The sequence below is a fragment of the Zootoca vivipara genome, chromosome Z2 (genome assembly GCF_965207765.1).
Source record: "Zootoca vivipara chromosome Z2, rZooViv2.hap1.1, whole genome shotgun sequence".
NCBI classification, from domain to species: Eukaryota; Metazoa; Chordata; class Lepidosauria; order Squamata; family Lacertidae; genus Zootoca; species Zootoca vivipara.
This window is the reverse complement of record NC_142585.1, coordinates 44589282-44602271: the sequence shown is the minus strand read 5'-3', so window position 1 is coordinate 44602271 and position 12990 is coordinate 44589282. Positions and strand designations below refer to the sequence as shown.

Sequence of the window (12990 nt, the reverse complement as noted above, 5' to 3'; positions counted from 1 at the left end):
GGCTCCACACGGCCTAGTCTGTAAAGTAGAGCCAAGGCCTCGTCTGTAAGCCTTGGCTTGGCCTAGTATGTAAATGCGAGCCAAGGGCTCCGCCCTGTATCTCCATTCCTTGGCCCCCACCCTTGGAAAAGGAACTGTCAGCTTCTGGGTTCTATTTCCCAGCATGCACTTTGGGGTGAGTTGTGTGTTCTGAAACACGGGGTTTGGGGTTTTTTACGTGGCCCAGGTGTGACATCTGTGTATGGAAAGTACTCTCTTATTCACATGTGGCGTTGTGTCCAAATTTCAACGCTATCGGTCAAGTGGTTTCATTGAACATTAGAGAGGAACGGACATGCCCAGTTTACCTTTAGATGATAGATAGATAGATAGATAGATAGATAGATAGATAGATAGATAGATAGATATTTTAAAAAGCAAATTGCTGTGAAAATGTAGCTTAGATGCATCCTTGTGGCTTAGAACCAGGCAACACCTTCACCTTCTGCTCCAGCGGAGTGTGGACTTGCTATCTCAGCATTCCTGCAAACACAAGAGTCTTGCAAAGTGAGCAATCAATGAAAGCTTGATGAGTACAGAAGGGAATATGGTTGGGGTACCTTTGGCACTTCCGCCCATTTCTGAACTTCTTGCATTGCTCCTGAATCATGACTCATGGGTGCTGTGTCTGCTGCCAAGCCTGTACTGTTACTTGGCTGAATAAATACAAGTAAGAGCTGTCTGCATATTTTGGGTGGGAGCCAGGGCAGTGAGATTTCCAGAGGCATCTGGTTTGCCGCTGTGAGAAACGAAGATGCTGGGCTAGATGGACTTTTAGTCAGATCCAGCAGGACCCTTCTTAGGTTTTTTTCACATCAAGTGGAGAAGATCACTTTTGTAAGTGTTCTAGATATTGGAACACTTGGAATTTGAACGCAGCTATTTCTAGAGAATGCTGCCTGTAGCACAGGAGTAGTGAATCAGTGGTCTGAGTTCCAGATCTAGCCCCAGGAATACAAAAATGGTTTTATTAGCCAAGTACACTGTATGTGCATTGAGCCCTCCAACTCACTTGCAAAAGAGGACACAGGTTTGTATAAAAGTCCATGTGCTACTTTGGGGGGGGGGAGGTGTTCTTTAACATCCACCCATACTTATCATGCAGTAGTACTTGCAGAAAATAATTTCTAGGGAGTACCTGATCTCAGGGAAACCCACCACAGGAAGAATGTGTCCTGATTGCTAGATGGGGGAAAAGAAGAACACAATTTCCAAGGAATAGAAAATGAGACAGAAGCACCGAAAAGGGGAGGGGGAAACAGCAGCTGTTTAGGACCCCAGGGATTCCTTTTGCCCAGTGTCAAAACAACTCATTCATCAATCACAGGTCTGGCTTCACTTACTGGCTAAAAATGCTAAAAGACTGGAACAGCCAGGCTGGCTCATCTCACAGAAATTGCTTAGCAGGGTACATTTTGCTTCATAACCTTGAGAGAAGTAGGTCCCTGATGGTTCTGAACCTGGTTCATCAATACCCACTGTATCAGCCTCTTGGGTTATCTATCCAGCCCATGAAACCCCTTCTAGTGACCTGCCAAGCCTCTGCTAAACTCACACATTTATTACATTGGAAAAGTACTTCTCACTGTGGCACAAAACCATTAGTAGAAAACCATAGAGGCTCAGAAAACAAAGCACGGGGCTTTCTTTCACCCCATCACTGTGGTGGGCTATGCTGTGATGTGGGGAGGGGAGGGGGGATGGAGGGGAGCATCCTCTCCTCCTAGCCCATTGCTGTGATGGGAAAGACTTCACTCCCCCCCTCCCCTGCACCAAACACATACACCTCTGGTGATTTGTAGGTGATGAATGGGGTGCCTGAATAAGTGTACATCTGTATGTGCCTGTCTGAATGTGTGTGTGCGTGTGTGCCTGTGTATTTGCACTCTGTTTGTAGTGAGTGAGTGTGTGTGTGTATCTTCTAACACACATGAGTGAGTGTGTGTTGGACACCTTGGCCCAACCCATTGCTAGGAATTATCATTAGAGAGCTGATCACCCTTACATTTGGAAATCATGCTGAAAATTGTTAGTCACATTTGCAGTAAAAAAAAAGCCTCATGGACTTTTTCTTTTTTGGATTTTTTTTTTTGTTTTACAAAATAATCCATACAATTGACACATTTAAATTTTGAAATAAACAAGATTCTTCTGAATCTTAGGACTTCCCTCCTCTCCTCCGTGGTTCCTTTTCCTATAATATTTCAACTGCATATTATAGTTCATCCAAATTATAGTCCTCCAATATGTCCAAAGTCTTTGTAACTTTGCTAGAGTGGTTCAGAGCCTGCCAAAGAGTTCAAGTGTTTACAGTGTTCTTTTAAATACAATCTAAATTTGTCCCATTCTCTATTGAGGTTTTGATCCTCCTGATTTCTAATTTTCCCAGTCAATCTAGCCATCTTTGCATAGTCCCGTAGTTTCATCTGCCAGTCTGCCTTCGTGGAATATATTCAGAAAGCACCTCTATGAATGCGCACCTAACTGGCAAAAGAAAGAAAGAAGGAAGAGTTTAAGACAGTTTTTTGTTTTGAGGGGGACGGCTGTGAGTCTCCCTCCCCTTTTTGTCAGTGTTGCTACACAACTCTCAATTATATTCCCTTTGGCCATTCCAGTGGTATATGGCCTTTCTTCTTCAGATTGGGGTGTAGCTGTGCTGATTTCGAAATGGAAATAGAAAGCAATCAAAATCTCTGAGAGTATCCCCCCCCTCCTCCATGAAATATCCTCAGAGGGTAATTCTGTTGGTCTATTGCAGTGGTTTTCAACCAGTGTGCCGTGGCACCATGGGGTACCTTGAATGATGGTCATGGGTGCTGTGGGCCACACTGGCATCTGTCCCTCTTTCCTTCCCTCCTTCTGATGCCCTCTCGCATCTCTGCCTCCCAAAGACTTCTACAGCTGAATGGTGCCTCTGTGGCTGGCCAGGGGGTGCTGCTTGCCAGAAGCTGAGGCGGCCTCAGAGTAAGCAAGCAAGCAAGTGGGTGAGGGAGCCCAGCCATCCAGTCCACCAGCTCTTGCTGTTGGGAATGGGCAGACAAGCGCCAGGCACCTGTGGTACAGTGTGAGGAGGCACCTCTCTTTGGGGCAGGGCAGGGAAGGGCAGCTCAGAGACCAGCTCAGAGAGGGGAGAGGAGGCTGAGGGAACACTCCACAAGGGAGGGTGTTTGAAAAAGGCTGCCAGCTCTGCAGGCAAGGGGGACATAACTGGGGTCCTGAGTCTCACAGGGGTGCTGCAGAAAGAATGTAGTTAGTCAAGGGAGCCATGGACTCAAAAAGGTTGAAAACCTTTGGTCTATTGCAGTGGTCCTCAACCTTGGGCCTCCAGATGTTTTTGGCCTACAACTCCCATGATCCCTAGCTAGCAGGACCAGTGGTCAGGGATGATGGGAATTGTAGTCTCAAAACATCTGGACGCCCAAGGTTGAGGACCACTGGTCTATTGTATCAAATACAATAGTGGAATATTGCGGCGCCTTAAAAGCTAAGAGGTTGTGTAGCCCCTGTGCTTTGCCTGTATAAATTGGATCCCATTCCCTATTTTCCATCTTCGGAGGTGCATTCTCAGAATGCATTATGTCAGGTTAGCTTTTTAAATGCCAGAAGATTCTGTGTTTTCTGAAATGCATCCTTGCCTTCAGCAAAAATGTAGAACCGTCCTTGGCAGAGACTAAGAAGGTGAGTTCTGCAGTGTTAGCCATTGTTGATGTGGCTTTGTTGCTGGGCTTGTTCTGTGAGAACAACATTTATAGATTTCAGTGTCTCCCCCCCCCCATCCAGTGCCTTGGCTTCCTTCTACCTTGCAGGGGAGGGAGAGGGGGTGATAGACTCTAGCAGCTTCAGCACAAGCGAGACATGTGATAAAAGTCCTTTCACACTTCCAAAAACCCCTGGAAGCACATAGCTGCTGATTCATTTTCTCCTTCCTCCCCACTCTCTTTCTCTCTCTTTCCTCCTTCCTTCTTGTCTTCCTTTTCAGGCAGCTTTGGGCTGTATCACTGGCAGGAGGGGCAGTGGACGGAAGTGCCTCATGTTCCCTGTGCACCTCCATGTTGCTGAATATGTATTATGTCTGCACAGGATGAAATGTGCAAATTGGTTCTGCCTGGAAGAGCAAATGCCATTGGGTAGCCCCACTGTGCTGAAGCTATGGGAAAAAGAAAATTAGGTTCAGGCTAGTGGGTGCAGAACTGACTCATTTGTCAGCTGCCGAGGCAACAACAGCCTGACTGTTGAGGCAGTGAGTGACTGTGTCTCTCTCTATCACACCTAGGAGGGGAGAAGCACCAGGATACAGTCACTAGACTTTGCAATACTCCCCCTAGCTAGGAGCAGAGGGTGGCCACCAGAAGATCCAAGTTGGCCCATGAAGCAAATTCCCTAGCCTATACACTATGAAGAACTTGCTGGTGAGTTCAGCCAGCAGGACCAAACCCTCTGCTCATTTCCTAGTGAGTTAAGGGATCAATCCTGCTGGGTGCTACTTCACCAGTACTTTCCCCACAGGGCCCTGCTCACCCATCAAAGTTGGCCAAAGGTGTGGGAAGAAGATAAAAAGCTGACCCACTGGTTTAGAAAACGTCCCCATTCTTGCCTTAAGCAATGCAGCCCCTAGTAAAAAAGGATTCCCCACCTCATGAGTGAAAGCTTTCCTTGCAAATAAGGTAGGTGTTGGAGGAAGCAGGGCAGGGAAAGAGCTTGTAAGATGTATATGAAGATGAAGGGAGAAGATGAAGATGAAGAGAGAAGTCAAGCAGCATTAGCAACATATCCAGAGCAAGCTTGAGAGCCAGTGTGGTGCAGTGGTTAGAGTGTCAGACTAGAACCTGAAAGATCAGGGTTCAAATTCCCCACTTGGTGCCCTTGGGCCTGTCACTGCCTCTCTGCCTAACCTACCTCACAGGGCTGTTGTGGGGATTAAATGGGAAGGGGGGAACTATGCCTGCCACCTTGAGCTCCTTGAAGAAAAAGGTGGGATAGAAATACAATCTATAACTTAGTAAACTGGGACGTGAGGAGGAGATTGTGTTGGGATACTATTACATGCCTTGGTGTGTGGGTGTGTGTGTGTGTGTGTGCGTGCGTGCGTGTGTGTGTGGAGAGAGGGAGGGAGGGAGGGAGGGAGAGAATTATTGTTAGCTGCCTTGAACACCTTGTGGTGGAAAGGTGGCATATAAATTTCAGCAAATGAATACCGTAAATAAGTCCTATCTTCCTTCTCCACTGGGTCATTGGGCAGCCAGAAGAAGGGTCCCATGTGGGGGTTTCAAGACACCCCACCCTTCACATCCACATCCAAGTCTTGTTATGTTTCAGATGATATGAGAGGTAGAGGAGGGAGAGACTCTTCAATTCCCTGATTCCTGCATTGAAGTTGGGCTGAATGATCTTTTAATTGCATATCTAGTCTTATCATTCCAAGCCCTCATTCTCCCTCATCATCTTGAGGAATTCTGGTGCTTCTGTGTTTCTCCGGCTTTTGTTTCCAGTCTTCTTTAAATTATACATGCCCATCCATTTCCCATCCTCCCACACCGACTCCATATCTCTCCAGCCCCATTCCTCCCCCTTCCCATCTCCCTCCCTCAATTTGCTTTGCTCTTCTGCACTATTGTGTCGTTTTTAAATCTGCCTTTGATACAGCACACAACCTAATGATTATTCTGGGGTCAAGGTAGGCAGGTGCCGTGAATCCTACTAATCCGACTCTCAGAACCTCCGCCTGTAATCACTCCTCCCAATCTGCAAGGATGGCATCCTAATTTCTCATTAGTAAGTGTCTTGTCGCTGCAGAGCTGCTGAGAACTCTCAGCCTTTGGGGAAACAATGAGGCATTCATTAGCACAGCCAGGGAAGAGGGGGGGAGTTGGAAAGAGCTCTTTGGACAGGATGAAATGATGGTAGAATTAAGAAGTCCTGGAAAACTGTGACTGATCTGTTCAGGGTGGTCCACTTGTTAGTCCCATCAGAAGAGGGCTAGCTGGCTGTAATGTGGTTGGGATTCAACGACAGGAGATTGAAGTTTTGAAGCAGGGATGGCAAACTTTGATGTGGCCCTCCAGGTGTAGGCCAATGAGTAAGATGTCCAAATGGGGTTCTCCTTCTTTGGAGGTTTTTAAACAGAGGTTGAATGGCCATCTGTCAGGCGTTCTTCAGTTGTTATTCCTGCATTGCAGGGGGCTGGACTAGATGACCCTAGAGCTCCCTGCCAGCTCTACAGTTCTGTGATTCTATGAATGAGGGTCTCCCCAATTGTCATGCTGAACACTACACCACATTGGCTGGCAGTCAGATAGGCAGAATAAGATATACTTATCTGTGAGGTGGGCGGTAGACTAGATGCATACATTTATGTATGATTGTTCTTGAAAGATTTTATTGGAGCACATGTTGGCTGCACTCAGTGTCTTGTTTCTAATTGTAGCAAGGGAAACTATGGGTAGTGGTGGTGGTTACAGGATCTTTCCCCAATAATCCATTTTCATGGGTGTGTGTGTGTGTGTGTGTGTGTGTGTGTGTGTGAATATTTGTGAAATTATGCAGGGCACAGAGAATGTGAATGGGTTGGTTGCCAATGTTATACCTATTTAGGATATAGCCATTGAAATTGATGGCATGACTTACTCTGATGGGTCTACTCTGAGTAGAGCTTTGATGGATTAAAAACAACCCAGTGCAGAACAGTCACATAATACTCAGCCCTGTTTAGGGATTTTTATTTTTATTTTATTTTTAATGATTGATGTATAAATGTATTTTTAATCTCATGTTGGAAGCTTCCCAGAGTGGCTGGGGAAACCCAGCCAGATGGGTGGGGTATAAGTAATAAATTATTATTATTATTATTACTCTGCACTTGTAAAAAATCAGTATTGTAATGTGGCTGGATCTACACTTTGGAACTCCTTGCCTATTGACAACTTCCACTTAGCTACTTCATTTCTCTCACCTCTACTTTGTGGCATTGAGTTAAAATGATACCCTTGACAGCTGCCTTTAGAAATTTGGAGTTCATGCCCTTGTGCTTTCTCCCTTATAGGACAATACAGCAATGGTTGTCCCGGGTTCAGTCCCTGCTCTACTGCAATGAGAACGGGTTCTGGGGAACCTTCCTGGAAAGCCAGAGGAGCTGTGTCTGCCATGGAAGCACCAGCCTGTGCCAGCGACCGATCCCGTGCATCATTGGAGGCAACAATAGCTGTGCCATGTGCAGCCTGGCCAACATATCCCTCTGTGGCTCATGCAACAAGGGCTACCGTCTCTCACGGGGTCGCTGTGAGCCTCAGAATGTGGACTCAGAGCGCAGTGAGCAGTTCATCAGCTTTGAGACGGACTTGGACTTCCAGGACCTGGAGCTGAAGTACCTCCTGCAGAAGATGGACTCTCGCCTGTATGTACACACCACCTTCATCAGCAATGAGATCCGCCTGGACACCTTCTTTGACCCGAGGTGGCGCAAGCGCATGTCCCTCACCTTGAAGAGCAACAAAAACAGGATGGACTTCATTCACATGGTGATTGGGATCTCCATGCGCATCTGCCAAATGCGCAACAGCAGCCTGGACCCCATGTTCTTTGTCTACGTTAACCCGTTTAGTGGAAGCCATTCCGAAGGCTGGAACATGCCGTTTGGAGAATTTGGCTACCCACGCTGGGAGAAAATCCGCTTGCAAAACAGCCAGTGCTATAACTGGACCCTGCTGCTTGGGAACAGGTGGAAAACCTTTTTTGAGACTGTCCACATCTACCTACGCAGCCGGACCCGGCTGCCCTCCCTGATGCGCAATGAGACTGGCCAGGGCCCCGTGGACCTCTCTGATCCCAACAAGCGTCAGTTCTACATCAAGATCTCAGACATTCAGGTGTTTGGATACAGCTTGCGCTTCAATGCTGACCTCTTGCGCAGCGCAGTGCAACAGGTCAACCAGTCTTACACACAAGGCGGGCAGTTCTACTCCTCCTCCTCCGTCATGCTCTTGCTTTTGGATATACGGGACCGAATCAACAGACTGGCACCTCCTGTAGCGCCAGGGAAGCCCCAGCTGGATCTCTTCTCCTGTATGCTCAAGCACCGTCTGAAACTGACCAACAGTGAGATCATCCGTGTGAATCACGCCCTGGATCTGTACAACACCGAAATCCTCAAGCAATCTGACCAGATGACTGCCAAGCTCTGCTAACCAAGACTTTATGTACTTAGGTACTACCCAGACTCACCTTTTTGCTGTAAAAACAAACAAACACAAAACCCCCAACCCAACATTAAAAAAAGAAGTTAAAAGAAAGAGATTTAAACAAATACAAAAAAATGTAAAATGTAATTAATATACGAGGGAGAGAGAGAGAGAGAGAGAGTGATGGAAAGGTCTTTGTTTATTGGAATACTGAAAGAAAACCATTCAAGCAAATATGTAAAACTGCCGGGCATGTTTAGTTATTCCTGTAATCATTAAAAAGGGTCAGAACGTGAAAATCTGCTGAGGTGTTGCTCAGTGGGATTGGGAATCAAAAATATGGGATGGGGGAGGGAATTACAGAACATGCAGAAACGGCTTTTTTTTGAGATTCCCTGTACTTAATTGTAAAGATTTCAGATATGCAGGTGCCAAAAAAGGAAGAAAACCAGAGTGAGAAAGAGAGAATTCTGTGTACATGTACCAAGAGTTGCCATTTCTCCTAATGGGAGCTAATGGCCAAAGATAAAAGAAATTTCTTTTGTGAAGTGTTACGGAAGCTTTATTCTCAATCATTTTCCCCACTACTCTAGGATGAGTTTGCCGATGACCATGACTACTACTCTTGATTTGCATTGCCAAAGGGTATAATTTTATGGTTTGGAATTAAGCGTTTACCCAGCCAGTAATGCCTGGATATGCTACAAATCACAGTGATAATATCTTTCAGAAGTTATTTTGCATCAAGGATGGGGAGACCTCTGGCCTTCCAGATGTTGTCAGACTCCAACTATTGTCAGTCCCAGCCAGTACGGCCAATGATCAGGGATGACAGGAGTTGTAGTCCAGAGGTGATGAATCCTTTTCACCCCAAGAGCCACATTTCCTTTTTGGCAGTGGCAGTGGGTGCGGCCCACCCCGGGTGTCACACCGGGTGTGTGTGTGTGATGACATCGCCGCGCCATCCCCCTGGGATGCTTGCCACTGACGGCACCCCCCTGGGACGCTCGTCGCTCACTGTGTGCAGCACCCCGCCCCACCCCGGGACGCTCACCGTGGGCAGCTAGACCCGTCCCCAGGTGCACGACATGTGCATCGCTCCAGGTGCCGGAGTAGCTAGCTCTGCCTTTGCCTTTGGGGCAACTTTCTGAGAGAACCACATGATAGTGGTGGATGAACCCAGAGACAAAAGCAGGCAAAGCAATGAGAATGAAGTTTTTTCCTTCGTACACCAAGCTAGTATATGTACATACACACTCCCTCTCCCTCCCTCTCTTTTTCTCTCTCTCTCTCTCCTCAAGGCAGCCAGGCATCCACAGAGCATCCCAGTAAGACAAAAACACCCAAATAGGGTGCAAAGCAGAGACAGTAAGGGATGAATCTAGAGAGGGTGTGTGGTCTGGGGTGGGTCCCAAGGGCCAGATGGAGGGGCTTTGGGGGGCTGTCTTCACCGTCGCCAGGCCAGAGTTTCCTCATCGAGAAGGCCACACATTCCTTGCCGCTGTTCTACAGCCTGGAATTCAACGTGAATGCTTTTTTCTTCAACATCTGAGTCCTCTGCATATTTATTCTAAGGTGAATCTGCCTATCTTCAGGGGGTGGGTGGGGGGACTTTATCCCAAGTAAATAGGCAGAGGGAGGCAGTTCCAGAAAAGAAGAAATCCTATGGATGTTTCATGGTGCTTGGCACGTTTATTTCCATGTAAGTACATGGAGGATGGCAACCATGTAGTGCAGTTCTATGCACATCTACTTAGAATTAAGGCTATTGAGTTTAGAGGGATTTATTTGAAGTCAGTGGGGTGGTGTAAGCAAGCAGCAATGACGGGTTGACAACATGGCACCAGCAGCTGCACATGTGCCCTCAAAGACCTTCTGTAGAGCCCACATGGCCTCTGCCACCACCTCTCCCTCACTGAAATCAGGCTTGAAAGAAGCATTATGTTCTGACCAATAAAATAGGTTATGGGGTGTGTGACAGTTTTTCATGTTTGCATATGTGCTCAAGTGGCCAAAAGGTGGTGATCCTGTCCTAAATCATCCCTCCCTCCCTCCCTCCCTTGATGACCCCAGGGACCTCTTCCAATTTCTCTTCCGCCATTTTTTCTTCTGCCTATGTGTGGAAACGAATTTAAAACTGTTGGGAGAGGGGAGGAAATGAAGTTTTTGTCTCCCTTTTCTTTTTCACGTTTCCCCAGTGACCGCTTGTAATTGCTGACACTATTCCGAACCACGCCAGTGGTGGTGGAGGTGAGGGGACTGGTTCATCACAAGGAGTAATCTGTAGAGAATCCCTTCAAGTGAACTTTCTCCCCACTTCATTTGCCAGAGGAAGATCAGTTTGGTCCAGTTTACGCAAAAGATACTGTTGTAATTTGTGTATGTGTGGTGGTGATGGGGATTTACCAGTTTTGAGGTTGGAAGAATTTTGGCTAGCAGGAACAGTGGTGACTGGAGGGGTGTTCATATAAAGTCACTTAACATTTATTGGGGGTGGCCAGGATCTCACCTGCTAGTCTCTCCCCCCCAAAAAACAACAACACCCCACGTCAACACACATACTAGCTGTGTACTGAGGAGGGCATGTTTACAGCTGTAATGGGAAAGAATCCTATATACAAATCATTATATACATGCCCATAACGTGTGGGAGAGGGAGAGGGAGAGAGAGAGAGATTGTGCATCGTGGGCCAGACAGGGTTTATGCTCATCAGAACCACATAACTCAGTGGTGGAACATATATATACCCTGCATAAGGTCCCATAAGGTTCAATCCCAGAAATCTCCAGGAAGGTCTAGCAGAAAACAGTCTCTGAAACACTCAAGAGCCACTGGCCAGTAAGGGTAGTCATTACTGAGCTAGATGGATCAATGGTCTGCTATACAAGGAAGTCTCCTATGTTCTCAAAGAACTGTGTCATATTCAGCTGTATGTGCACATAGCCCTTTATCGTGAAAAGTGAATTCATGGATACCCACACAGATTTTCTCATTAACACTGAATGTGTGACTGCTGGGGAGTGTGGGAGCATGCAAAACTTTGGTACCCTAGTCAAGTAAGGGAGATAATACTATTCTGCTAGGGGGTCAGTGGTGCCATCTTAGCACAGTCCCTGTGCAGCAGAATGACCACACTTTGAAGTACAGAAACAACAGAGCAACACAAGGTTTTGTAGGTCCTTGTTAAGACTTTGGGGTGGGGTGTTGGCATTGTGCTTCAACTCGGAAAGGAGAAAGACCCTTAAGTCATTCCATCTGCTTTTTTATTCAGCCTTCCCACATACATAATTCACACTCATAACTCTTGAGATGGGACCAGTCTAAGAAATGGTGGCAGACCCAAAGAATCAGGCCACGTTTGGGGGCCTAGGATGTAGGATAGCACCAACATCAGGAAGGTCATGTGGCAACAGTGAGGAGTGACTAGGGGAACCAGGAGTAACAGATTGGCTGTTGCCCACCAGTTTCGCTGCCCAGCAGTAGGACCACTCCTGCCTGAGGATCATAAGAGATACTACACAACTGGCAACTGAAGGACAGGTGAAAATTGCAGAAGCAGCCTCTGCAAATTCCCACTTCGTACTTCAGTGGCAGGAAACCTTAGACCTGGGTACCAAATGCACACACACACACAATCCCCTGTCCAAGCCATGTCCTTCAATGTCCCTGCTCTGCACCCTATAGTAATCCTACCTGGCTAGAATGTATCCTTGAAGTGTGATAATACCTTGCCTGGATGGAGGGTGGTATGCATTTGGTTTGTGGTCCTTGAACTGAGGAAGGTTCCCCATCTCTGGCCTATCTGATGGCCACCCATGTGGATTCTTGGCCCAGATGCCTTGCAGTTGCAAGCTGCCATCTTATACTTTTCACTATCTCAGGTTTCACCAGCATGGTGACCTCCATGTTTTTTGGGACAAAAACTCATTTCAGTCCCATCCATTATAGTCCTGGGAGTTGCAGTCCAAAACATCTGAAGTACACCAGGGTGGTGGAGGCTACCCTAGAGCAATGCTACAATGAGTGTTCCAGGGCATTTAATTTTAAATTACTGCTCACAGCTGCCCACTGATATAGAAAGGGGAGCATGGAAGGCCGAAGGTCTTGTCAAATCTGTAGCTGGCCCTGATTTTGTCTGTGGCAAAGCTCTCTAAGGGGTTGTTGTTGTTGTTGTTGTTGTTGTTGTTGTTGTTGTTGTTGTTGTGTATTTATACCTTGCCTTTTTCCCTGACAGGACTCAAAGCGACTTTTTCCTTGACAGGACTCAATGCGATTTACAGATGAAGCATAAAGGGATGCTGGTGGCACGGTGGTCTAAACCACAGAGCCTAGGGCTTCCCAATCAGAAGGTTGGCCATTTGAATCCCTGCAATGGGGTGAGCTCCTGTTGCTCGGTCCCTGCTCCTGCCAACCTAGCAGTTCGAAAGCATGTCAAAGTGCAAGTAGATAAATAGGTACCACTCCAGCAGGAAGGTAAACAGCGTTTCCATGTGCTGCTCTGGTTCGCCAGAAACGGCTTAGTCGTACTGGCCACATGACCTGGAAGCTGTACGCTGGCTCCCTTGGCCAATAATGCGAGATGAGCGCCGCAACCCTAGAGTCGGTTACAAGTGGACCTAACAGTCAGGGGTCCCTTTACCTTTACCTTTATTTTCAGGCAGAAACAAGGGGAAATCACACAAATAACCCACAGCAACACGTGGCAGGGCCAGCTAGTACAGTATATAAAATAAGCTTAAAACATACAGATAATTACAATAAAAACAGCACAGCACC

At 46.9% G+C, this 12990-nt stretch overlaps 1 protein-coding gene across 1 annotated transcript in view; it reads left to right on the top strand.

Moving 5' to 3' along the window:
• Positions 1 to 8767, top strand: part of BRINP1 (BMP/retinoic acid inducible neural specific 1) — a 110590-nt gene extending 101823 nt beyond the window's left edge. Inside the window, exon 8 of the mRNA XM_035114125.3 lies at positions 7079 to 8767. Coding sequence (XP_034970016.1) covers positions 7079 to 8219 — 1141 coding nt within the window. The 3' untranslated portion in view covers positions 8220 to 8767. The remainder of the gene's footprint in view (positions 1 to 7078) is intronic.
• Positions 8768 to 12990: the final 4223 nt, after the last annotated feature.